A 23,638-nucleotide genomic window follows, 5' to 3' on the forward strand; every position below is an offset into this window, starting at 1 on the left:
CTGGAATCCTAACATCAAGAGCAGCCCACCACACTTTATGTAGGATCCAAACATCCCTCAAACTGAGAGCTCTCCAACCTCCAGAAGCCTTGAATACCTCTAGTAAGGGAGAGCTCCCCCTGCCCCTTGACTCAAACACACGTTCACCTCCAAGATCCAGACAGGCCAGTAGGCAGCCAGCAAGTCACCTTAATACCCCTTTACACAACGCTTTGAATTGACTTTATTTACAGAATGAGTTTTGGGACAATTCATTTTTTAAAATGTATGGAACAAACTTTTACACAGGGATGAGTCAGTGACTGCAAGTTGTAGTTCACATTTTAAGACTGAACTTTTTACAATCCGTGGCCCAGATGGATTCCCCATCACTGGAGCAACTGACCTGTCATTTCTCACCACCATCTCTTGGTCATCAATCCTATCTGCGGCCTGCTTGTTGTAGTTAGTTTTTGAACTCAAGGCGGGGCTCAGGGGTGTTGCTTTAAGCAAGGGAGACAAGTTACTGGTGGAGGAAAACCAGTGGTGGTAGTATTGGCTTTCTTAGCCAAAGGCAAGTTGTAAAGATACCACCAGCAGAGAGGAACAGTCTGATGCAAGGACTTTTCTGCCCAAGTCTGTCTTAAGGTAGGCAGAAAGCTGTCAAGACCCCTCTGCTGCAGCCCACTTTCCTTGCTTAAGAGCTTATATTTTCCACTTTGGCTACTGTCACCACACTACATATGAAAAGGGCGCAGTGGAGAAAGACTTGAGGAAAAGGCAAGAGGCAAAAGCAACTTCACCCTGTTCACTCACACTTTACGTATGCAACTTTAATTTTAAACAAGTCCCACATGTACAGTGAAAACCATAGGCACACAAACTAAAGCTTAACTTTTTGCCAGTTACTCTTATGTACAGCTGTATAGGTTCAAAAAAAAGCTATCCTGTTGATATATATACAAAAATATTTACAAGTTGTCTATACATTTCCTGTGAGGAACCCTTTGCTGCCCTCTCTACCTGAAGAGGACATCAGCATTTTATTCATATCTTACAAACACAAAAAGAGGCTTCCAGAATTAAACCTGTACTGTCTTGCATCCAACTTTCCTCAGGGTGCACTGGTCAGTCTAGACTCTTTAGTCTTGCTGTAGACCTGGACCCAGCACAGGTGCCCATGTACGCTTGAGAGAATTCTGCACAGAGTGCGAAAACCAGAGAGCCCTCAGCACAAGAGACCGGTGAAGCACAAGAGGACATCGGTGTCAGGCGGTGGCGGCAGCAGCGGCAGCACAAATCCCTGCTCTCCAGCATGGCTGCTCACTGCCGGTACTCCAGTTCATCAACGCTGATCACTTTGGAGGGCATGGAAGGGAGGGGCTGCTCCAAGACATCTGAGCCAAACCATTTTGCCAGGCCAACGGGGGAGCCGCTTCGCGGGTTAGCACGATGGTCCAACTGCGAGTGCATGTGAAGCAGGCCAGTCCGAGACGGCACATTCTGAGCGGCTGTCTGCACACCAACAGCAGATCCCTGTGGGGTTGAGCCTGGAAGGGGGGCAAGGGGACAAGGAGGCATGTACTACTTGGGCAAACACTCAACCGCTTGAAGTTGATGGGGACCACTGATCCTTGTGGCGGCACACACAGGTCTGACCCCTGGCCAAACAGCCTTTTGGGCAAGGGCCACTAAGACTCCTCAAGTGGGCAATGTCAAGGTTCATGATGCCACTGGACAGTCGACACCAAACCTGCTGACCTAACTACAGGGTGGAACCACTGCTCATGGGCTTTTTCCAGCCAGCCACTTCTGTCTGGGGAAGAAACGCTCCACCAACTGCAAGCAGCTCTGCCAAAGCCAACCTCGCCTCGGCATCACCCGTCTGATCAAGTCCCCCACTTTTAACATACCGATTAAACTCCTGCACTACTGTCCAAGACCTTATGGTGCAGAGAGGCGCCCACTGAGAAGCCCTGGGGACTACTGACATGAAATGTTCACATTGCAAACATGTGCACTCGTAACTGTTAAGGCAGACTTAAACAATCCCCAAGTATGAATGTTTGTTTAGGAACCTTGCTTGATCAGGGGCAGCCCCCTGCCCCAGAATCCCAGCAATCGGACCCCAGGTGGTCTGCCAGTGGAGTGTGGTTGACCTACTGCTCAGGCTTGTTCTGCAGGAGGCAACCCAACCCTGCCTTCCCCTGGGCTACAACCAGAGATGTCCTTGACCCCTGCAACGGAGGAGAGTCCATTCATGCTCAAGATCGCATGCTTCAGAGTGCCCAAGTTATTTCGCATTCAAGTTACCCGATCTCTGTAGCTGCTGCTGCTGCTGCTGCATCATGGCCAGCTGCAGAGGTGTCCCAGAGCGAGGGTTCAAGAGAGGATGGCCAGCTGTTGGCAGTGGATAGTAAGGCTGGCCAAGGATGGGAGCAGAGACTCCCGGCAAGTGAGTCAAGTCCACCCCAGGAGGGATCACCCCTGTTGGTCAAGAAAGGGAGAAGCGACTTGTCAGTTTGGGAAGCTTGCATTCTCTTCCCCCAGCCCTCCCAAAAGGTTCAGGACAACACAATGTGCGTGTGTGTGCGTGCGCACACACACCGTTTGAACAGGCAACATGCCCCAGTCACCAGCTTGGTCCCTGCCACCAATGGCCATGAATGTCTTTTGGAGAAGTAACCAAGGAGTGCCTCTGGAGGAAGAGGCTCCATCAGGACAGGACTGCAATGGTGCCCAAGATTCTAGAAGGCAACACTGTCCTCCTATTATACCCAAGTTCTCAATCTTGGGTCCCCAGATGTCAACAGACCCTCGCCATCGCCCTCAGCCACAACGGCAGAGCTTCAAGTCCAAAAGGCTGCTATTGCTCCTTAGCCTAATGACTGAGTCCAAGAGAAGGGTCTAAGGCAGGCCTGTACAACTCTGGTCAGATTATAGCGCCCATCATCTGCAGCCACAGTGGCCAATAGTCAGCGATGACAGGAGTTCTGGTCCGACATCTGCAGGAAGGCCAACGTGGTGCAGAGCAGGCCTAAGGGCATACCACACAGCCACCTGGGTGAAGCTGAACAGGACTTGGTGTGGTCACTGCCTAGATGCGAGACCCAAGTGTGCCATCTTTGGGGACAGGGCTGTAACTCAGTGGCCAAGCATCTGCTTTGTGGGCAGAAGGTCTCAGGTTCACTCCCTGGCAGCATCTCCAGGTAGGGTTGGGAGAGACCCCTGAGTCTGAAACCCTTGGAGCACTGCTGCCAGACAGTTCAGACAATACTGAACTTGATGGACCAAAGGTCTGACTTGGTATAAGACAAGCTTCCTATGTTCCTAAAGACTGAAGTGTTGGTCCAATAGTGCCTTATTCCTTAATCCGTGAAGGATGCTTACCTGCTTGCAGCAGGGGTGGGAGATGCTGTGGGTGCACACCTTGCGCCAACATCCTCTGGACTAATCCCGGGGGCAGCTGATGCGCAGGCCGTACCATCGGCACGTGAGGAACTAGGGGGACCTGGCTGATAGGACGGAGAAAAGGGGGCCCTGCTACTGGGGAGGCCAAGGTAGGAGTCTTTCTCCCAGTGGACTTCGGCCTGTAGTCTTGCTCTTTGGTGCAACGGTTCGTCTGGGACAGTGGTGTTGAGCATGTAGAGCGCTGCAGTGATGCTAATTTGGTACCTATGGAGGGGGCATTCTCTTGATCGACATGTTCTGTAGACCTAGACGGCAACAAGCTCTCTGCAGAGAAACACAAGACAGGCACCCCTAACTCAGGTTACAAGCACTGCAAACACTAATCTGCAAATCGCATTTACCCCCCACCATTCCTTAAAAGCAGCCGACATATATACCTTACTACTACTACTACTACTACTACTACTACTACTACTATTACTACTACTACTACTACTACTACTACTATTACTACTACTACAGGGCTTTTCAACTGAAGCTCTCAAAGCAGTTTACACAGTAGTAGTAAAGATGGTTCCCCTGTCCCCAAAGGGCTCACAATCTAAAAAACACAAGGCAGACACCAGCAACAGAATCTCCACTTTTAAAAATGTGCCTTTTTATGCAATTAGCAGGGGAGGATGTTACGGTACCTTCATTTCTCTCACTGGATTTCAGCTTTGCAGGATTGGGCTCCTCTTTACTTTTGTCTTTGCTTTCGTACATCTTGCGTATCACTGAGGTAGGAGTAAATGAAGGAGAGAGCTGAAAAAAAATAACACCACCACAAATCAGTATGCAGTGTAATAAGGTACCTTTCATACCAGGCAAAAAGAGTCCAGTTGGGTCAATTCCACAAGCCCTGTAGATGCAGGGCAGTGCCCGGGGACCCAGGGAAGCTGACTGGTTGAGCTTTCAGAAGGGAAAACTCTATGGCTATTGACGTGTCAAGTTCAGGCATCAAAATACACAACCTGAAGCCCACTGGATGCCCCAATGCTCTAACTCAGAGGTTCCCAAACCTAGGTCCTCCAGAGATGTTGGACAACCACAGCCAAAGACCACTGTAGCTGGGGAGGATGCGAGTTGCACCCCAACAAGATCTGGGGAACCAATGCCGAGAACCTCGGCTTTCATTTGATGGAACACTTAAACAGGACTGAAGCGACACCAAGAACGGCCTCCATTCTGACACACAGAACTACAAGGACAGATCCCCAAGATACCACTCAGATGTGTCTTAATGCTTACCATGCTAGTGATGGAGGCTGCAGGGGCTGTAGGAGAGGATGCATTCCCTCGGTGGCCCAGGGGCACAGAAGATTTTGTCACGCGCTGTGGCCTACAAGAGAGGAAGGTCAGATTAGACAAGAACAGACTGTTGCAAGGCCTGCTCAGGCTCTCCTTGGAAGTGTGCGGCAAGCTCAGCCCAGCAAAATTCAACGCCGCTCTTTTCTCCATACCTGGCAGCAAGTGATGGGATCAGAGTAGGCCAGGACTAGAACTAGTGAACACTCACTTGGGAAAGGACTGGCCGGCTTCAGAGAAGAAGTGAAGGTGCCTCCTAGTGGATGGAGATTAGAGCACCCCAAGGCTTTGGACCACTAGGATGCTACAAGTAGAGACCTTTCATGTGTAGGTCAGCAGGGTAGAAATTCTGGGGTTCTCCTGACACACTCAAGGCTCCAAGAACAGGAAACAGTCTGCCTGACAGGAAGCATTCTGCCTGGGCCCAGGGAAGAGGATGCCACTTCATATTTCAAGTCCCTTATAAGGTGATCCTTTAGGGGGTCATTTCACCATAAGCAGCAGGAGCTAATTTAGAGGGTCCACAACAGCTTTCACAGAAAACAAACAGAACAGGCTAAGTCCACTCCAATATCTAGTCAATGTTTCAAATTTACATGAAGTATGTGCAGGCATGATGAGTATTGAGTCCTTCTAGAAACTACTTTCGCAGGTATCAAGTTAGGTTATGGTCTTGCAGGCCTCTGTCAGCACAGCCACTTAACCCTCGCAACCTTAACACCCAAGTTTCAGACTTGATGAACAGTTGTGTGTGGAAGACAGTGTTGAATTTTGCCAGGCATTCATTTTCTAGCTACCAGATCTGAAGCTTAGGGTCACCTGTTCCTGTAGCCATCTCTGTTTTTGTCCATCTGCAGTTTGCCAAAGCCTGGTTGGTAGAAGTTTGACACTTGCATGGCTAATTCATGTGGTAGAGCGAGGCCTTCTAACGCGGCTTGCTGGAGCTCGAGTGGACTCATCTGGAATCAAGGGACAAGGAGCAACTCAAAAGCCAGGGCTTTAAGATCACAACGGATTACTGCAGTGAGAAGCATTAACTAACTGCGACATCACAGCTAACATGACTGCAGACCTCAAGTGGCTATCGTAGTGGATTGCAAGATCTTATTACCACCACTTATGATTACTGTATTTTCATGCATACAGCCTGCACACGATAACCTGCATCCCTGTATAACCCATGGTAAACTATAATTTATGTTAAGAATGGGATAGCCCCGCCCCCTATATTGCCTGCACTGGTGGTCACCACCTGGGAACAGCAGGGTCAACGTTGCTGGCAATTGGGAACAACCCAGGGTGTTCTCCCCATCTTCCTCCTGGGTTCCCTGATGGTGCCATCAGCTGCAAGGTCCAAGCATGGTGGCTTCCCTCTGCCTCTGCACTCCTTTTTATTCCTTCTGACTGGAAGGAGGGAAGCCAATAAGGAGGCTGCCTACTGTCACATCAGCCACTGGCCAAGATGGCAAGGTGAAGCCAGGCAGGACTTGCTTTGCCCTCCTTGCCTCCAAGGAGACTCAGATTCACACGGTGGTGTGAGGGAGCTTTGGGCTGCCTTCTGTTCATGATCACAGTGCCTCATCTTTTTACCCCCGTGTTTTTCATCACAGACTAGTCCCACACTTTTTGTGAAAGATTCCACGTGCAGCCAAGGTGTGGGGCTGGCCCAACAAGAACATTTAGCAGCAATAGCATCTCCTTCCCAGTTAGAGGAAAGCTTCACACATCTAGCAGCTAGCCACTTAATATCACTGGCTTGCCCCAGGCTGCTCCCAGCTTAGACCCAACACTCACCTGTGCAGCAGCAGGGCTCATGGACTTCCGCATCCCCTGAAATGGATCACCAAGCAGCTGCGGAGAGCCTGGCACAAAACCTGCAGAGACAAAGAGGGTGTGACATCCAGCTAGCCAAGAGCCTTTGAGTTGTTTAGGACCAAGAGACCAAGGTTTTCCTAGAACAAAATCTAGCCATCTGTCTAGCAACACCCACTGTAGCACACCAGCTCTTTAGAGTTCTTCTACTTTAGAGTAACTGCAAGCCCTTCAGAATACAAGACGTGCTACTCTCTGAAGAAGGGCAAGCAAACATACTGCTCCACTGGTTTTGATCCAAGGCAATAGCCAGAGGACCCCATCGGTCTTAGTTGGGAGCGTCGAGCTGTAGGAGATGGCCAGGATGAGAGCAAGAGACCAATATGAGCTTCACCGGAGTTCTAGAAAGCAAGTCTCGGAGGTCTCAAAGCTAACCAGAGGAAGTGTTTCTAGAAGCCAGTCTTACCAATTGGGGAGGGAATCTGATGTCTCAAATAATCAGCAGAACCAGCTCGAGTGGGAAACATCTGTGACATTGGAGGGGGAGGCGGCGAGGGTGCTCGTTGGCCAAGGAGGGATGTCACAGGTTCCAGGCCACTCATCAAGCTGCCGAGGACATTGGATGAAGCAGGCCTGCCCGGGGGTGGCCCCAGGATCTCCTTGGGAGAAAGAAGCAGGTTAGCCACACCTTCTCCATGCAGTTATGAACACCCGAGGACAGCAGTGTCACACGCACCCAAATCAAACCTATCCTTGGGAGCCCAAGCAGCTTGTGAGAAGGAGAACTGCCTCTGGACCACCAAAGAGAGCTTGTGCCAAGTCAAAGTAGCACAGATACACCAAGACAGGCAGAGTGGCGATCACTTGGGTGGATCTGCAAGGCCATTCACACGCAGCCAGGCTGATTAAAGCAGTGACTTTAAGACCTGTGCTTTTATCTGGTTTGCATCATCGCGCAACTGTATGGGACTCTCTGAGCAAGCATTAAACATCTTTGGCCCGCATGAAGACATTCACTGGGTTGTATTTTAGAGTGTTCATTCATATTATCCACTGGAGAAAAACACAGACTTGCATTTTAAAGATATTCTGAGTGTCTTTGATCAAAGAGCATGGGCCCCAAGGTGAGCCACAGCAAGTTGAACAGCCTCACCCTACCTGCAAAATATTCTTTGAAGCTGACCGGCCTGGCACCTCCAGAGGAGAGATCAAGTGGCTTTCAAGTGTTTGCTGGAAAAGAGGTTACATGTGCACTTTACACACCTTCCTGTAAGCATTCAACACCCGTCCCACCACTGCGTCCTAATGGAGCCCATCACGAAGTGCAGAAGCCAGCAAAGCAACATCAGGTGCCTAATCCACTTGTTCGCTTTACAAGTGACCCAATGAACTACACTTCGGGGGCAGAGGCAGAGTTATAGGCTGCCAGTTGTGTGAAATGTGAGCCACGCACACAGCTGGCCTCGTGGATCCCAGTCCTTGTTGTGTACACTGGCATCAGTCTAGCCTGCTAACTGAGTAAAGTGACAGCTGTTAAAGTGGTGATTCTCTTACCACCACTTAGCAGGGGGAGAGCCACTGGCCCTATCCAACCCCAGCACAGCATCCCTCTAGTCTAGTGGCTGTTGCTGGTATCTGTCCTATGCTTCTTTTTAGCTTGCGAGCCCTTTGGGGACAGGGAGCCATTTTAATTATGTGTTTATTTTTCTATGTAAATCACTTTGGTTGAATTAACTAGCTGTGAGCCTAGAAAAAGATCGCACTACACACAGGAAGCTGCCTTTGCCAAGCCAGACTGGTCGATATAAGTCAGAGCCAGTACTGAGGGCCATCTACCTTGGCACTGTCTACACCAGGGCTGTGCACCTTTGGCCCTCCTGCAGTTGTAGTCCAACTCCTCCCATCATCCCCGGCTATTGGCCACTAAAGCTGGGGCTGATGGGAGTCGTGGTCCAACAGTAGCCGGAGGGCCAATGTTGCATCCCCCTGGTCTGCAGTGACTGGCAGCAGCTCTCCATGGTTTCAGGCAGGTCCTACCGGGAGAAGCTGGGGGCGAGACTTGGGACCTTCTGTATGCAAAGCAGCAGCTCTTCTGCTGGCCCCACCCCCCATTCCTTTCAGCATGTGTCCTATCAGGGGCTTTACTTACATTGACTTTGGGTTGCGAAGGCAGAGTCCCACTCGCCTTCATCGTACTGACTAGTTTGTTGAAGGCAGACATATCGCCATCCTTCTTCAGCTGCCGGGAGTCCGTCACGTTCAGCGACTCTGGCGGCCGCTCCGCCATCATGGGAGTGGCCGTTTCCCCCTCCTGGGTCACCTTCAGCCCTTTCAAGCCAGCTTCTACTTCTTCCACGGAAAGCACCACTCCCGAGTGTGCTGCAGAAGGTGGGGAGGGGAGACTGTGAGAAGCTAGACTTCCAGAGCAAGACTTAGTGCCTACAGAGCATCAGGGAGCCATGCCAAGGAGGCTCCCAAAGAAGTTCCAGGCCACCGTTGGAAGCTCCGGAGTTTAACATTCAAGGCATAGCTTTAATCAGAAGACAAGATCCCAGACCCTCCAAGCCGCATAGCAAATACAGAAAGAGATCATGTCGTGACCCTGGTGGATTTGCAACCGTCAATGCGGCAGTGATCAATCTCTCGGGCTTACGGGAGAATTCCAAGCCATCCAAGCAAGTTTGTGCAATTGTGTCTGCGGGAAACCACACCCACATTTCTACACCATGACAGCTACCAAGGCTGAGCACAATCCAGTGGGAAACTTTCCTAAGCAAATGCCACTGAAGCCAGAGATGTGCAGCTTCCGAGTGGACTGTGCCTCAAGGCCACGAGGGGCAACATGTGACCGAGAAGCTCAGCAAGGCCCTTCATACTCCTGGAATGTTGTGCTCTCCTTTCCTGCAAGAGCTCTTGGATTTAACGGCCATTGGCCTGAAACACAGCTGTGATCTCCTGGCTTCTGGTTCTTGAGATCTGAGCTTTCTACTTGGGAAGAGGGCTAAGGCAAAAACCAGGCCCTTGTTCCTACTAGCTGGCTGCTGAACACCACAGCTGGCCACAGCATGTATCTCTTCACTGCTATGCAGATGGAGGAAGGAGCAGCTGGGATTTGGAAGCAGGTGCTCGGCTGTGACTCTGACCAAGCCCTCTGCCAGGCCACCCAAGAACGCCGAGGCACAGTTGTGCAGGGAGGACGGCTGGCCCACATCTGAACTCCAAGCTATTTACTGATAAAAGGCAAACTCTGGACCTGTGTGCCAGTACAGGCCATTTGTATGCTTGCTGAACTCTAGTAAGGTTTAAAGCCTCAACAGAGAATCCGTTTAGAAGGTCTGAACAGCAGTCTCCCAGAAGCCTCGTCATCCAAATAACCGGCTCAGCAATCATAAACTGACACATTCAAGGCAGCATTATGAAGTTGTGGTATTCCAGGGCCTCAGTGCAACGTGAGACGCCCAGCTCTGCCATGGAGACAGAACAGTCAATCAAGATATGGCATGCACTGGTTGTTGCCATCACAGTTTCGGCCAGTCACAAGTCATGCAAGAGCACAAATAAGCATCACTAAGAAAATGGGGTGCAGCAGTGTCTGGCCATCTAGGCAAGCGACTGTGGGACCCAAAAGCACCATGAAGTAGAAGGCAGACTTGGATTTCTGTTAAGAGATGCTGGCCTAACACCACCTGTGGAGGCATTTCCATTAGCTATCTGGGCAGGGAAGCGCCTTTCAAGTGGCAGTTCTCCTTATATTAAAGCAGGGGAGAGAACTGGCCCCATTCAACTCCAGCACAGCATCCCTCCTCCAGTGCTGCAGGTGTCTACCTTGTGCATTTCCTTTTATTCTCTGGGCCCTCTGGGGACAGGGGAACCCTCTTCTGATGGAAACTGCTTCAAGAACTTGCATTGAAAAGCAGTATATCAGTAGCAGCAGCATAATAAAAACTGTCTGTACTGCAGAACGAACTTGGCGCCTGCCATTCAGATGCTTCAGCATTTGTGTAAGTGGAGATGTGCGCCCTTGTTTCAACACATTCAGCAAGCTGTGGCAGTTACATGTGAGTACGGGCTAGGGGTTAGTTTGGATAAATGCTCTGACGGCAGAGCTCTCCAGAGTACTCAAGTTAAGTCACCTCTGGAGAGATTGTGAAATCTGTTCCTCCTGATCATTAGGAAACACACAAGAGTTGTTGCGCAGAGTCAAAGTTTGCCTATTCGCATGCCAGTATTGGCTGCTTACACGTCAGCAGAGATTTCAAGCCAAACCTGAAAGGCCATGCAGCAAAGCTTCTTGGACATGCATAAGCCACATGCACAAAGTTGCAGATCATCCATGCAAGTCTTTTGCCACAGCATGCAACTTAAGAACTTGGGCCCCAACCGACAGGAATGGCATGAGATTCTAGCGGCAGGCAGACTCCCTGGCCAAGCATTCCTTTCCCCCTCATTAGCACTGCAGCCATTTCATGTATCAGCCAATTATGTCTCTTTTAAGCTACAAAGATGACCCCCAGAAAAGCCAGCGTGATTAGTAGCAGAAAGCTCTGCTTAAGTTATTGAGACAACAGGTGTCCTGGTGCAAGCTTGGGCAGCACAAAGAGCCAGAGGGCTGGTTAAGTGTCAAGCTTCGCAGTTGTGGATGTTTTCATTGCCATCCTCCAATCTGGAAATGGATTCAGATGCCAGGGAGGGCCGGTCCAGGAGCGTCCTTCCTTTGCGCTGGGAGTTCACCCCGCTGTCACCCCATGCACAAGGCCACGCAGGTGTGTGTGTGTGTGGGGCGGTCCTCCGGTGACAACCTTAAGCACTTCCTGGCCAAGGAGGAAAGCCTGGCACTTGATTAAGCTTTTGCCCAAGGCACGCAAAGGCATCGCAAGAGAAGCGGAAGCGAAGACTTACTGCTCTCTCTGAGCTTCTCCTTGTTGGCCGAGAGACTCGAGAGGAGGGGTTTTAAGTCCACTTTGGCTTTCTGTAGCATCTCTAAGATGTCCACTTTGTTTTCAGAATGGTCTTCGAGAGAAATGGGAGCAAAGTAGTTTCCCGAGTTCTGACCAGGGGAGAGAATGCCTTGCTCTAGATCTGAAACAGGAAAAACCAGGAGGTCTGCCTTGTAAGTTTTTCTGCTAAGCAACTTGAAGGGAACACAGCAAGATGTAAACACTTGAGATAATACCATGAGACTACCCAAGGAGTTAGGAGCAAGCAAGGGCCAGCGTGGAAGACCCAACAACCCTTAGCACTTCCTGAAAGGAACAGAATGGGGCGGGAAGGACCAAGCTGAGCTTACCTGCTAGCCTCTCCAGCTCTTCGTGGGGTGTAGACCTCAGGCTACTTGAACGACTCCCAGACTGGCTCGGATTAGAAAACCAGCGGCTGAACCTACTGGCTGACATTGAGCCTTCCCCCAGCACATCTTCTATCATCTGTATGAGGAGGAGAAAGGAATAATATTTCCAAACAAGACTCTGGGAGTTTGATTTAAGTAGAGGCACTTACTGTGTAAATGGCAATAAAACCTTGGCTGTGGCAGGTCAGTCGCTTCCAGAATTTGTGATGTGGAAATGCTTTAAGCTACCGTTTAATTTCCTTCCAGAAGCTGCATCATCTGAGCAGACATGCAAAGGCGACCTACCTGCACCAAGCCCCAGTTTCTGAAGTTTAGGGCAGTGCGAGAGTGATTTTTGGCCTTGGAGGTTGAACTCCAGAACCGCTGCTGTTTCACAGTAGCAGCACTGTATTCACTGAACTCAGAGTTACAGCCACTCCCTCAAATATGCTGCTAGGAGTCCCCAAAAAAGCAGTTCAACATCAAACCTCTTAAGGGTTTAGATCTTGCTTAACTAGAACACACACACACAACCCTCCCGCCGCTGCCAAGTTTCTATAACTGTTCCACAAGTCAATTTCCAAAGAAGCAGAGTTTTTTCTGCCTCCAAGGAGTCCAAGATTTCAGTGCAAGTGCAGAATACAATTCTGGTAAGATACAAGATAATGTGGACATAAATTTATGTCCATATTAGCAGTTTTGCCAAGCAAGAACTTAATACTTGGAAAGTTTCTAGGCTAAGACTCTGTTTGGACAGAATCTCAGGATGGGCAGTGTGACACCCCTCCGCCCACCAAGGAGAAGCAGAATGCCATTTTGAGACTCATAGCCCATCTGGCCTAGGGGCCAGGGTGAAAGTCACTGTGCAGATTTGGACCAGCCAATGGGCAGAAAAGAAATAGTTAACAAGAAGATTCCTTGACCTGACATTTAATCACCTAATCCAGCATTCTGGATTTGAAGCCTAATGCGTTCCAGACAGACTTCTTAGTGTGCAAGAAATCTAGCATGCACACGAAGTTGACAGTTCAGCAGAGGGCCAAAATGTGTCTAAAGGGGTTTCTTTAGGACTCCATATGTACAATTCCCACTATAAAGAGTGCAACACTTCCACGTTACGCCAACTGCTTCCCAAAGCCACTGCTCCAAGAGTCCAGGAATGAACACTGGACTCACTCAAGTTAACGGCTTGAGTAACCTAGGATGGTTGTGCCATTACAGCCTGGAGCCTTCCCCACCAAGCTCAGCTGTGAACAGCTATCAGATCCAAGTTTCATGTCCTGGCCATTTGACGGTATCTCCCAGAAGACCTTAACAACTGTGCAGGTGTGCATTTGACAGCACATCACTAACATTTAGCCTTCCCAAAGTGTTTTGTAGCTCCAGTTGCTTACACTCTGGAATGAGGAATTTGCCTCATTTATAGACTAAGCCATCACATGGGAGACGGATGCCTACAATTCCATGTTCTCCCAAAAAAGATGGATGGTCGTCAAATGCTTATTGCGGCTCATTTGAAGTTGCTTATGAATGGAAGACAAGTTTAAGGCCTTCCAAGCAGAGAGAGTTATTATCAGGATCCTTAATATCAGTATTTTCTGTGGTAGGTCCTGAGGAGTGCTAAACATAATCAGAGAGAAGGTTTACTCTGATCACACAGTGGCTTTGGGGGCTTTCAGAACAGATGGCTGAAGACTAGAGTCAGGAGTGAAGCCTGTCGACTTGACGGGGCATCTACAGAAAAAGTGAAGCACAGCTGCTTTTCTTCAGGCACTGACTAGAGAACCACTTATTTACGGCCCACCTTTCCATCCAAGAGGATCTATAAGGCAGCCCCACAGAGTAGACTTTAGTGTCCTGTGCAAACTTCACTAAAAGAGGGAGGAGCAAGAAATGAAGCAAGTCTCTCCTACTTCCAGAGATGGCATGCCAGTAAACCACAAGATTCAGAGGAGGTGATGTCCTTAAACATTTAAGACGTGTGCCTACTGACAAGCCTTCTACATGATGGCATTAAGACATGGAATACACCACCTGCCCTACCAGAAATGAAGTGCACCAAGTCCAGGCAGCCCCACTCTAGAGAAGGCCGTTTTTACACTTACCGAAGCCAAGCCAGGGACACTCTTATCCAGGTTGAAGAACTCATTGAAATCAAACTCTCCGGGAGCTGGTTCTGGCAGGACTGCTTCCCTTGGGACTTCCTGATTGGCTGCCGTCTCCTGGCCAAGAACAGCCTGCACTTCTTCCTCTTCTGCTACTCCACCATTGCATTCCATCCCTGGAAGGAATAAAGCTAGCTGCCAAGGACGTCCATGCCCCTTCACTTCAGACTTGGAGACGTCTGCTTGTGGCCTAGATGTTTCAAAGGTCATGTCACACTAACCTGGCTCACCACCTTCTGATCATATTTAGGGCCCACTTCATAGCAGTCCGCAAGCACAGAGCTGCCTGCCAACTATGAACACAGGACCTCCCCACAGGCTCACTCCCGAAAATTCAAGCACCTTCTTGCACCTGCACTGCCAGGTCAAGGCACTGGTTTTAAGAAGGAAACATTTCCGTCTAGTCCCACTTCCGATAACCTTGCACCACTACTTAATGGCTTTAATGGCTAGTGATCAAAGCAGAGGCTAAACAGATGCTCATGCTGGACGCCACCATTCTCCGCGGCCCTCCTAAGACTGGAGGGTTTCAGAGCCAAGTACCTTCCTTCAGAGAGGCTGTGCGCCGCCTGGTTCGTTTCCGCCCTTTAGGTTCCTCCTCCAGGATTTTATCATCAAAGCCAATAAGTTCAATAGTTTCCGACTGACTCGTGGGGCCAGCAGAGAACCATTCTGGCTCCTCCTCTGTGTAGGAATCATTCCTTCGGCGCTCCCCAAAAACACGCTTGCCGTCTCCAAATTCTCTCTGAAGTTGGAGGGGAGACATGGAAAGCAAGTTCAACAGATGAAGTGTACCGTATGCTTAGACTTGCTGTGTTAGGAGCATACAGCAGGAAGCTAACTTGCCACTCAGGATTGCCTGCCTACCAAGGGCTCTGCAGCATTTCAGACAGGGGTCTTTTAGCCCTACCAGAAGGTGCCAGAAACTTCTGCATGTCAAGCAAGTGCTCTGCCACCAAATTATGCCCTGTCCCCAAGGAGGGAAGGTGCTCACACCCCTGTGCTGAACATTAGAATTATAGAAAGTTTGTTGGGAGTTGAGTTGCTAGTGAATCACCTGGGGACTTGCAGATAGGGTGGTATAGAAATGTGTTACATAAGCACACTGCCTGATACAGAGTCAGACCTTTGGTCCATCTAGCTCTGTACACCAACAGCAGCTTCTCCAGAGTTTCAGGCAGGAGTCTCTTCCAGCCCTACCGGGAGATGCTGCCAAGGATTGAATCCAGGGCCTTCTGCATGCAAAGCAGATGCTCTCTCTCAGTGAGCTAGGGCCCCATCCACCAGTGTACCCATTGAGGCAGAGCACAACCAATTGTTTCCACTCCTCCAAACATATCTTTGTTCAATGACCAGGAGACTAGATCCCGTTTTAGAGCTATAGCAAAGCCCACAGAATCTTACAAGCTAGAGTTTATCAAATGCTGAGAACAAGCGATGGAGTGTCAGCAAGAGATAGGCCACCAGGCTTTCACCCTGGAGGGGCGACCAGTCTCTTAGCTCTCCTGCTACTCTGCACCTTTTTATGGCTGCTGCTTTTTGGTGTTATTGCTTAATTGATTTTAATACCTTAATGTTATTTTTATGGAATTTTATTGTATTTTAACTTTTGTAAACCACCTTGGGGAAGTTTTATGCAAGGTAGTATAAAAACTGAACAAATCTCTTCTTTCGAGACAAATTTCTATGCCTCAAACACCTCTCAGTTGCAGGCTGAGGAAAACTCCCTTTGCCAGTGTCAGCAACTGATCACAATGGAACAGAGACTCCGAAGTTACAGCCTTTACGCCACTCGGGGTAACTTGGTGCACCCTGGCAAGGCCTGTTGTACTTAACACCGCCTCGCCTTGTTTCAGTCAGCCTACCCAGCCATGCTGCCTCCATCTTCAGACAGAAAACCGACTTCACTTCTTGTTTCCACCCTTATCTGCAGCAGTGATGGTGGTATGCACTTTAGTCCTCAGTGAATCAGTTTAGCAGCAATAAGCAGGCCCCAAGTCCCAGACACCTTCCTGCTGCCCAGTTTTAAGCACTGACCCTGAATCGCTTGTCCTTGTGCTCCCGTTCACGGTCTCTGTCCCGCGCATCTCTTGAGTCCTTTTCGCCGCCTCTGTGGTCTTTGTCAAAGTTCCGGGCATTGATAATTCTCCCACTGCCAATCCTGCGTCCTCCAATGACTCGGACACAGTCGTTCTCCTTCTCCAGTGGGCTCCCTGCACGACGTGAGCCGACAGCAGCAGTCACGTGGCAGCCCCCTCCAAAGCTTCGCCTCTGTGGACTCAGCACCACATCCAAGTCATCTTCTTTTACCCGCTCCCTGGGATCTACAGATTCAAAAGAGAGCTTTAGCTACATTTTGGATGCTGAGAATGGTTTATAGGTTCAAGAAAGCAAAGTTCCTGCTTATAGTAGTGAAGCTCTCTTAATGTGCATGGAAGATCTTAGTAGTATCAAGCTATTAATAGCTTAGTAGTATCAAGCGTAAGACACTAGGATAAGGATCTAAAGAACTTCAAAACATGCTCTATCTTGTATATCTATGCACCAAAAGAAATCCAAGTTTGTAGTTCAAGTAGTAATTACTCATATCTGTCCTAGACCTCTCTGTGGATTTAAGCCTGTGCAACTCTATTAGAATGAGTGGAAGCATGTTCCTTCCTTGTTATATGGATTTTGAATGGCTTGTTTTATTTTGTAAAGTTGTTTTTATCATTTTTTCCTGTTTTATACTTTTATCTTAAATTATGCACACCGCCTGGGGATACCCGTATCAGGCAGTATACACATACAGAGAAACAAATAGCCTGCTTCTTAAAAGTCATTTTTGAAGCAAATGTTCAGAATCTGGGTGTCCTGAATCCATCACATCAGAGCACTGTAGTCCATATCCTGGATTCATCATTTTCAAGTGCCCTTGCAACATACTCACCCACTATCCTGCGCATGAGGGAAGTGCGGTCTGAATCCAAGTCTTTCTTAAGCCCTTCTGCTGGCGAAGTCCTTCCAGAATGGGGATACAGTGAGGCATGCCACTTTTCAGGGTCCCAAACTCCATCACTGCAAGGTTGCAAAGTCACATTACTCACGGCCTTCCTTTCTTTAACACATTGATATACCACCCAAAACGCAAGTCTCTGGGCAGTTTACAACAAAATAATACAAACAGATAAAAAGATTAAAACATCACAACAACTGAAAATTTAAAATGTTAAAACCATTAAAAACAAAATTAACACAATATCTAATAAAAAGCCCAGGTGAACAAATACATCTTGACTGCCTTTTAAAAAGTTGTCAGAGATGGGGAGGCTTTTGTTTAGCAGGAAGTGTGTTCCAAAGCCTCGGGACAGCAATGGAGAAGGCCCGTCCCCGAGTAGCCATCAGTGGTGGCAACTGCAGACGAACCTCCCCAGATGACCTCAATGGGTGGTGCAGTTCAATGGGACAAAAACAAATCCACCTCTGCCAAGCAGAGAAGCCAGCCCTTGTCACCAAGAATGTTTATATCAGCAGATTAGTTGGTTTCCAGAGAGATCTCAGTACTACTAGCTTAGACAATGTATTGGTACATGTGCAGCTATGTTGCCTTGATAATTACTTAGCTCTTTTCTATTAAGATGTTATCACATGAGAACCTTGGCAGGAAGTTTAAGAAGCTACATTCAGTATCACTTCTAAGTGTTGTATTTGCAGCATTACAGACCACCAGGCAGTTGCATTTACACACAGTCTAAACAGAATACCTGTCATATTTTTCAGAAAGACACGATGGCCTCCGTTTAGAGTGGGGACGCTCTTTTATGTCCAGAAGTTCTTCCTAGAGGAAAACAGACATTGCATTGTGAAGTTAAGTTTATGAAATACAGTACCACCCACTGTAGGCTAGACTTCATGCAACATACTAGGAAAATGGCATGCAAGTATTCCTGCTAGTTTTGCATTAACAAGAAAGGATTTTAGAAACAGATTCCTTCATCTACCCATTAGGCTTATACTCTGCCAAAATTAAAAAGATTTAGAAGAGCAGCAAGACAACCAAGATGATTTTCAGAACATCTTACAAAGGTTCAGTCATAGGAAGCTGCCATGTACTGAGTCAGACCATTGGTCCATCTAGCTCAGTATTGTCTTCACAGACTGGCAGCGGCTTCTCCAAGGTTGCAGGCAGGAATCTATCTGGGAGATGCCAGGGAGGAAACTTGGGGCCTCGATGCTCTTCCCAGAGCAGCCCCATCCCGAGGGGAATATCTTACAGTGCTCACATATCAAGTCTCCCATTCATATGCAACCAGGGCAGACCCTGCTTAGCTTAAGGGGACAAGTCACGCTTGCTACCACAAGACCAGCTCTCCTCCCCAGTCATCGTGTATAGTCACTGCATATCCCTCAAGTACATTTCTGCTGAAGACCTGTTATTTTATTGCTCTTCACACAACCATCATATCTGTATTGTAGTCTAGGTGTACAGACCTGCTACTTCAAGACCTGGCCAGAACATGAGCTAGGAAGCTAATCATGAACTAACATATTCTAATCTTCAGTCCATTACAGTGGAAATAGGTGGTCTCATTGAAATTAGTGGGGTCTATCACACGAGTCTACAACCGGGGCGCCAAAACAGATTCGTAGGCAAGTGTTACAATAGTTACTGTCCATTCATGGTGCACATAGTAGTAGTGTTGCAACTCACAGGTGAAAGCTAAGGATGTAGACATCCCATGGGTTTCAGTGTGAACAATTCTGAAAACAGCCCAAGTTGAATACATGCTCCTCTCTAGCAGCGATGTATTCGTCAGCCACACTCCCTGCCATTTTCGTACAATACATTACACTTTTGGCCAGTTCAAGCTTCATGCCAGTTCTTTCTAAAGGCTTAGGCCAGTGATCTTCACAATTTTCCAGGAGGCAACCACTAAGGCAAAAACCCTGCAGTGTGAGAGCCATTTCCCACAGTGCCACTCTCCATACAGTACTGTGCTTTTCTCAGTACCTCTTCAGAGGTACTGGGGAGGGCTACACTTCCCAGAACTCTGTGCACCTCTTCCAAGATGGTGCAGGGGCTCAAGAGGGCTCCATTTCCCTTAAAGAAGCCCCCGCCCCAATCCCAGCACTGAGCACAGCACTGCATGGTGAGAATGGTCATCTCCACATGGTGCCAAGGTGACTGTGCACAGGATGAAGCTTTGACTGAAGCTTCACACAGGCAATAGGCTCAATAAACAGTTAGTTGGGGGCCTGTATTTAGGGCTGATATGGGCCACCACTGGCCCCTGGGCCTTACAATGGCTTAGTCAAACATCCCCAGACAAGCAAAGTAGCAAGTCATGCTGAAATATCAGAGTCAAACTTCCTCTTCCCCACACTACTCCGTTTTCTAATAATGACCTGCAGTTAAGAAAATAGTTGGCACAAGTACAAGAAAAATGTTAACACCAAAAGGCTCCCACTGTTTCAAACCCAATGATAGCAGACCCATAAATATTATGGAAACGAAGTGGAAAGCATCAAAAAAGTATGTCAACAAATCCTAAGAGTTGTTTTGACAGAACAGTCAAAATAAAGCCACTATAAGACATTTCAGCGGCAATGATTAGGAAGTAGTATTCTGAAGCCACAGGTTTAAAACCAGCTTCATATTTAGATGTTCACATCATACCAGGCTGGCTGGCATGCTTGTTTAAAAAATCTGGTACCCGTTAAAACTGGACACATCGATAAATCTCACTATAAAAACCAAATTTTGAAATTAAGTCCAAAAGCAAAAAGAGGTAGAAAGTCAGTAACTAATATCCATTTGGTGCATTGTTATACTGTCCCATAGATAAGCCTCTGGGCAAGTTACAATTTTAACACACACAGATAAGAGTCAACTCAGCATTGGAGTGCTCATCCAAAGGAGTACGAGAAACATTTCTGCAGACTATCCAAGCAACTATTAGCAGCTTTGTTCTACCACTTCATAAGCATGCAGTCCAAGTAAGAAGCCTAGAACCTAGGGGCTTACTTTTGTGTAGCGATGAGGGAATCTCATGGTACTGATCCTGTTCATATCAAGCAAGGTATCACCATTCACAGCTTCTATCAACCCACTTCTCCTATCCATAGTTGAAGGCCTTGAATGTACACCTGATAGAGAAGAGAAACAAAATGTGACACGTGAACATCATCCTACAAAAGGTGCAACAAAGTTTCACTTCAAGTATTCCTTACCACATCTCTCTGTACTATGGGTTAAGTTAGAGGAAGTCTCTCAGCTACAGGCCAACTTGGGTGTGGAAAAAGTTAAAACCCCTGAACATCTGATAGCAGCCACCGCCAATTTTAATTTGTATTCTTCAAATCACTTGCAAGCATTATGGCTAAAAAACAAGCTTGTGTCCACTTCTTGTGTAACTCTTTTACACACTTGGGAACAGAAGAAGCTGCCATATACTGAGTCAGACCCTTGGCCCATCTAGCTCAGTAGTGTCTACACAGACTGGCAGCGGCTTCTCCGAGGTTACAGGCAAGAGTCTTTCTCAGCCCTGTCTTGGAGATGCCTGCCTGTAACTCAGGAAGGGAACTTGGAACCTCCTGCATGCAAGCAGAGCAGCCCCATACCCGAAGGGAAATAGCTTACAGTGCTCACATATGGAGTCTCCCATTCAAATGCAAACTAGGGTGGACCCTGCTTAGCAAAGGGAACAAAACATGCTTGCCGGCACATGACCAGCTTTCCTCCTCCAGCTCTCACTTATACAGCAATATGCCAGAGACAATTACTATTCCTCTACAAATCCACTTGCCAGCTTACCCGTCGTGAGCGGCCCCAGCCTTCTGGTGAGCAAGAGACTCAGCAGCACACAGATCTCCTCACCAGAAGTCTCATTTCCATTGAGATTTTTGAGAAGGAAAAAAAAAAACCCTTTCTAAACAATAAGAACATAGGAACATAGGAAGCTGCCATATACTGAGTCAGACTATAGGTCCATCTCGCTCAGTATTGTCTACACAGACTGGCAGCAGCTTCTCCAAGGTTGCAGGCAGGAATCTCTCTCAACCCTCTCTTGGAGATGCTGCCAGGGAAGGAACTTGGAAACTCCTAGATGCTCTTCCCAGAGCGGCTCCATCCCCTTAAAGGGAATCTCTTACAGAGCTCACACTTCTAGTCTCCCTTTCGTATGCAACCAGGGCAGATCCTGCTTAGCTTAAGGGGACAAGACATGCTTGCTACCACAAAGACTTCTACCATTTCTGAGCCATATCCTACTGCAAATTGACAGAAGACACTAATCTTTCCTGAACTCTCTGCCCGTGTACCAAAAAGGATTTAATGGAAGAGTAGGGATGGGTGGCAACCAAAAATAATGGCCAGCTAGCAAGGGCGCAAGGGGGAAATGCTTGACTAACAAGCAGAAAGTTGCCAGTTTGAATCCCCACTGGTACTATATCAGGCAGCAGCGATATAGGAAGATGCTGAAAGGCATCATCTCATACTGCACACGAGGAGGCAATGGTAAACCTCTCCTGTATTCTACCAAAGAAAGCCACAGGGCTCTGTAGGTACCAGGAGTCAAAATTGACTTGTCAGCACACTTTATCTTTTGTGAGCCAAGCCTAAATTTGTGGATTCCCAATTATTTTTAGAGAGACTGAAAGAGCAAACACACACTCTTATTGATTGCTTTTAAACTCTTCACCTGTTTGAACACAGTCAAGGACCAGGGGATTAATGTACCATGTTGGTGGGTAGTGTGTTGCAGAATCGTGAGAAGAGTGTTCCCAGACCTTCCAACTATTCAACAGCTCAGTCTCACATGTCTAAGGGGGGCTCTGTGCAAAAGAGCAAAGGACCTTGCAGTGCATTAAAGACAAACAAGTTGTTAAATAAATGTGCTAGTCTAACGTGCCATGGGACTCTTGCTTCCACCACAAACGTGGTTATCACTGTGCAAAAAGAGATAGGCTTCTTTATCACTGGACAGAAATATATGGAGAATAGCACATGTACGAAGGGCTTCCAGATAATTGGGGAAGAGAAGAAAGAAGAGGGGAAACATCAGAACTGGAAGGAGCCCTTCCAAGAAATGCTGGCTTCCTTCCTCAAGGGAGCCAAACAACCCTTAGCCCGCACACAGTGAGAGTTCAGCACCGACACCCCCTCCCCAAGCAGCAAGAGCGTTGGGCAGAAGGCAAGCTAAGGAAAGGGGGTGGCCACAGCCCACCCTGCAAGGGTGCTGCAAACAGTGCTTCTGATTTGGGCAAAGTCCTCCCTCCCTCTCCTGCAGGGTGAGCTGAAGGCAGCTGACAAGGGGTCAACTCATCAAACCAGAGGTGAGACAGAGCAGCAGGCAGGAGAGCCCAGTGGTTATTCCATTGTGCACCTGGACGCATTTTGTGCAGGTTTTTGTGCAGTCGGGAATCTGGGGTTTTAATAAGCAACACAGCCATAGAAAAATGAGAACAAGCTTCTGAGCCCTCAACTCTAGTTTGGGAAGGAAGATCATCTCGTCCCTTCTCTGCAAGGCACCTCCTTTCCCCTCCCGGCTCTTCCTTCCTATCCTTCCTCCCTTTCCCTACTCATATCCCCATCACTCTCTTCCTCCTGCCCCCCACACCAGCAGAAAAAGTTTGGAAAGTGCTCACAGAGTGGCAATGGGAGGAAAGGGAGCTGCACTGGCTTCTTGTGCCGTTGGTGGAGAGAAAAACTTAGAATAAACCCTGCAGGAGGTGGTGAGAGGGAGAGATAAACGGCCTGCGGCACTCCCCGCCACGGAGCAGAGAGGCACTTTCCAAAGTGGGGCAGCTCTTCTCTTTAGCAGGGGGAGAGCCACCAGCCCTCTCCAGCCCCAGTGGCCGGGGCCTACTCTCCGCTTCCTTTTGGATGGGGAGCCCTGTGAGGGAAGGGAACCTTCTTGTTTTTGCTGTGGATTTTTCTCCCTACACCGCTTTGGAGGCTTTTGCTGGGGAGCGGCATATATCATTGAGCAGAGAGAGGTGGAGGTGGGCAGGCCAGTCCAGGCGCGTTCCCTCCTTCATGCCCCCCAACCCCAGGAGAGAAAAAGACGACGACGAGGGAAGCGCTGTCTCCGCCCCCCCCGCCGCCTGGCCTACCTGGCAGGGCTGTTGTGAGGCCGCGCGCGGGAGGGGACCCGTCTCCCAGGAAGGCGACGCTCTGGAGGAGGCGGGGGGGGCGACTCCGGCTCGGCCGCCCCCTCCTCCTCAGCGCGCCGGCAGGTGACTCAGCGGATCCCTCACCTGGCCCAGGCCCTGCTGCGCCGCCCCGCCACTTCCGCCGCCGCCGCCTGGCCTCCCTCGCTGCCTGGAAGGCGGGTCCGGGGGTCCCTCCTCCGCCGCCGCCGCCGCCGCCGCCTCCCTCCTCCGCGGGCCTTCCGCTCTTCTCAGGCGCCGCTGCCGCCCCTCTGCTCCCGCCTCGGCCGCGCCGGCCTCACTTTCCCTCCCCCCTCACCCGCCGTCACCGGGGCCTGCACTGCCCTCCCCTCCCCCTTTAATAGCCACGGCGCATGCGCCAACCACGCTCTTTCCCCCCCCCACCCCTCTACGGCGCGCGTTGGTCTGCGCGCGCAGCGCCGGGAGGGGGCGGTCCGCCTCGACCATA

At 49.1% G+C, this 23,638-nt stretch overlaps 1 protein-coding gene across 4 annotated transcripts; it reads right to left on the reverse strand.

The window, feature by feature from the left end:
- Window positions 1-781: 781 nt before the first annotated feature.
- On the reverse strand, window positions 782-23,514 carry EIF4ENIF1 (eukaryotic translation initiation factor 4E nuclear import factor 1). 4 transcript variants are annotated; one of them, XM_053279915.1, is made up of 19 exons: window positions 23,278-23,514; window positions 20,045-20,166; window positions 17,784-17,857; window positions 16,970-17,097; window positions 16,078-16,364; window positions 14,584-14,785; window positions 13,981-14,156; window positions 11,837-11,972; window positions 11,449-11,628; window positions 8,699-8,928; window positions 7,708-7,779; window positions 7,016-7,205; window positions 6,532-6,611; window positions 5,557-5,696; window positions 4,681-4,771; window positions 4,083-4,194; window positions 3,370-3,714; window positions 2,293-2,466; window positions 782-1,529 (listed from the first exon to the last, which is right to left on the reverse strand). In XM_053279915.1, the coding sequence occupies exons 2-19, from the start codon at window positions 20,141-20,143 to the stop codon at window positions 1,303-1,305; spliced, it is 2,943 nt and encodes a 980-aa protein (XP_053135890.1). In that variant the 5' UTR covers window positions 20,144-20,166; window positions 23,278-23,514; the 3' UTR covers window positions 782-1,302. The 4 variants fall into 4 exon arrangements, with proteins under 4 accessions (XP_053135890.1, XP_053135888.1, XP_053135889.1 ...); XM_053279913.1 differs by having other exon boundaries at window positions 7,016-7,208; XM_053279914.1 differs by lacking the exon at window positions 23,278-23,514 and adding an exon at window positions 23,134-23,271 and having other exon boundaries at window positions 7,016-7,208.
- Between the last annotated feature and the right edge of the window lie 124 nt (window positions 23,515-23,638).

This window comes from Hemicordylus capensis, chromosome 15 (assembly GCF_027244095.1).
Source record: "Hemicordylus capensis ecotype Gifberg chromosome 15, rHemCap1.1.pri, whole genome shotgun sequence".
NCBI classification, from domain to species: Eukaryota; Metazoa; Chordata; class Lepidosauria; order Squamata; family Cordylidae; genus Hemicordylus; species Hemicordylus capensis.

Coding starts and splice junctions, on each gene's coding strand:
- EIF4ENIF1 (XM_053279913.1), bottom strand. CDS start 20,143: ATGGATAGGAGAAGTGGGTTGATAGAAGCTGTGAATGGTGATACCTTG. Junction 17,858..20,044: donor TCCCTCATCGCTACACAAAA/GTAAGCCCCTAG, acceptor GTTTTCCTCTAG/GAAGAACTTCTGGACATAAA. Junction 16,365..16,969: donor CCTCATGCGCAGGATAGTGG/GTGAGTATGTTG, acceptor TTGAATCTGTAG/ATCCCAGGGAGCGGGTAAAA.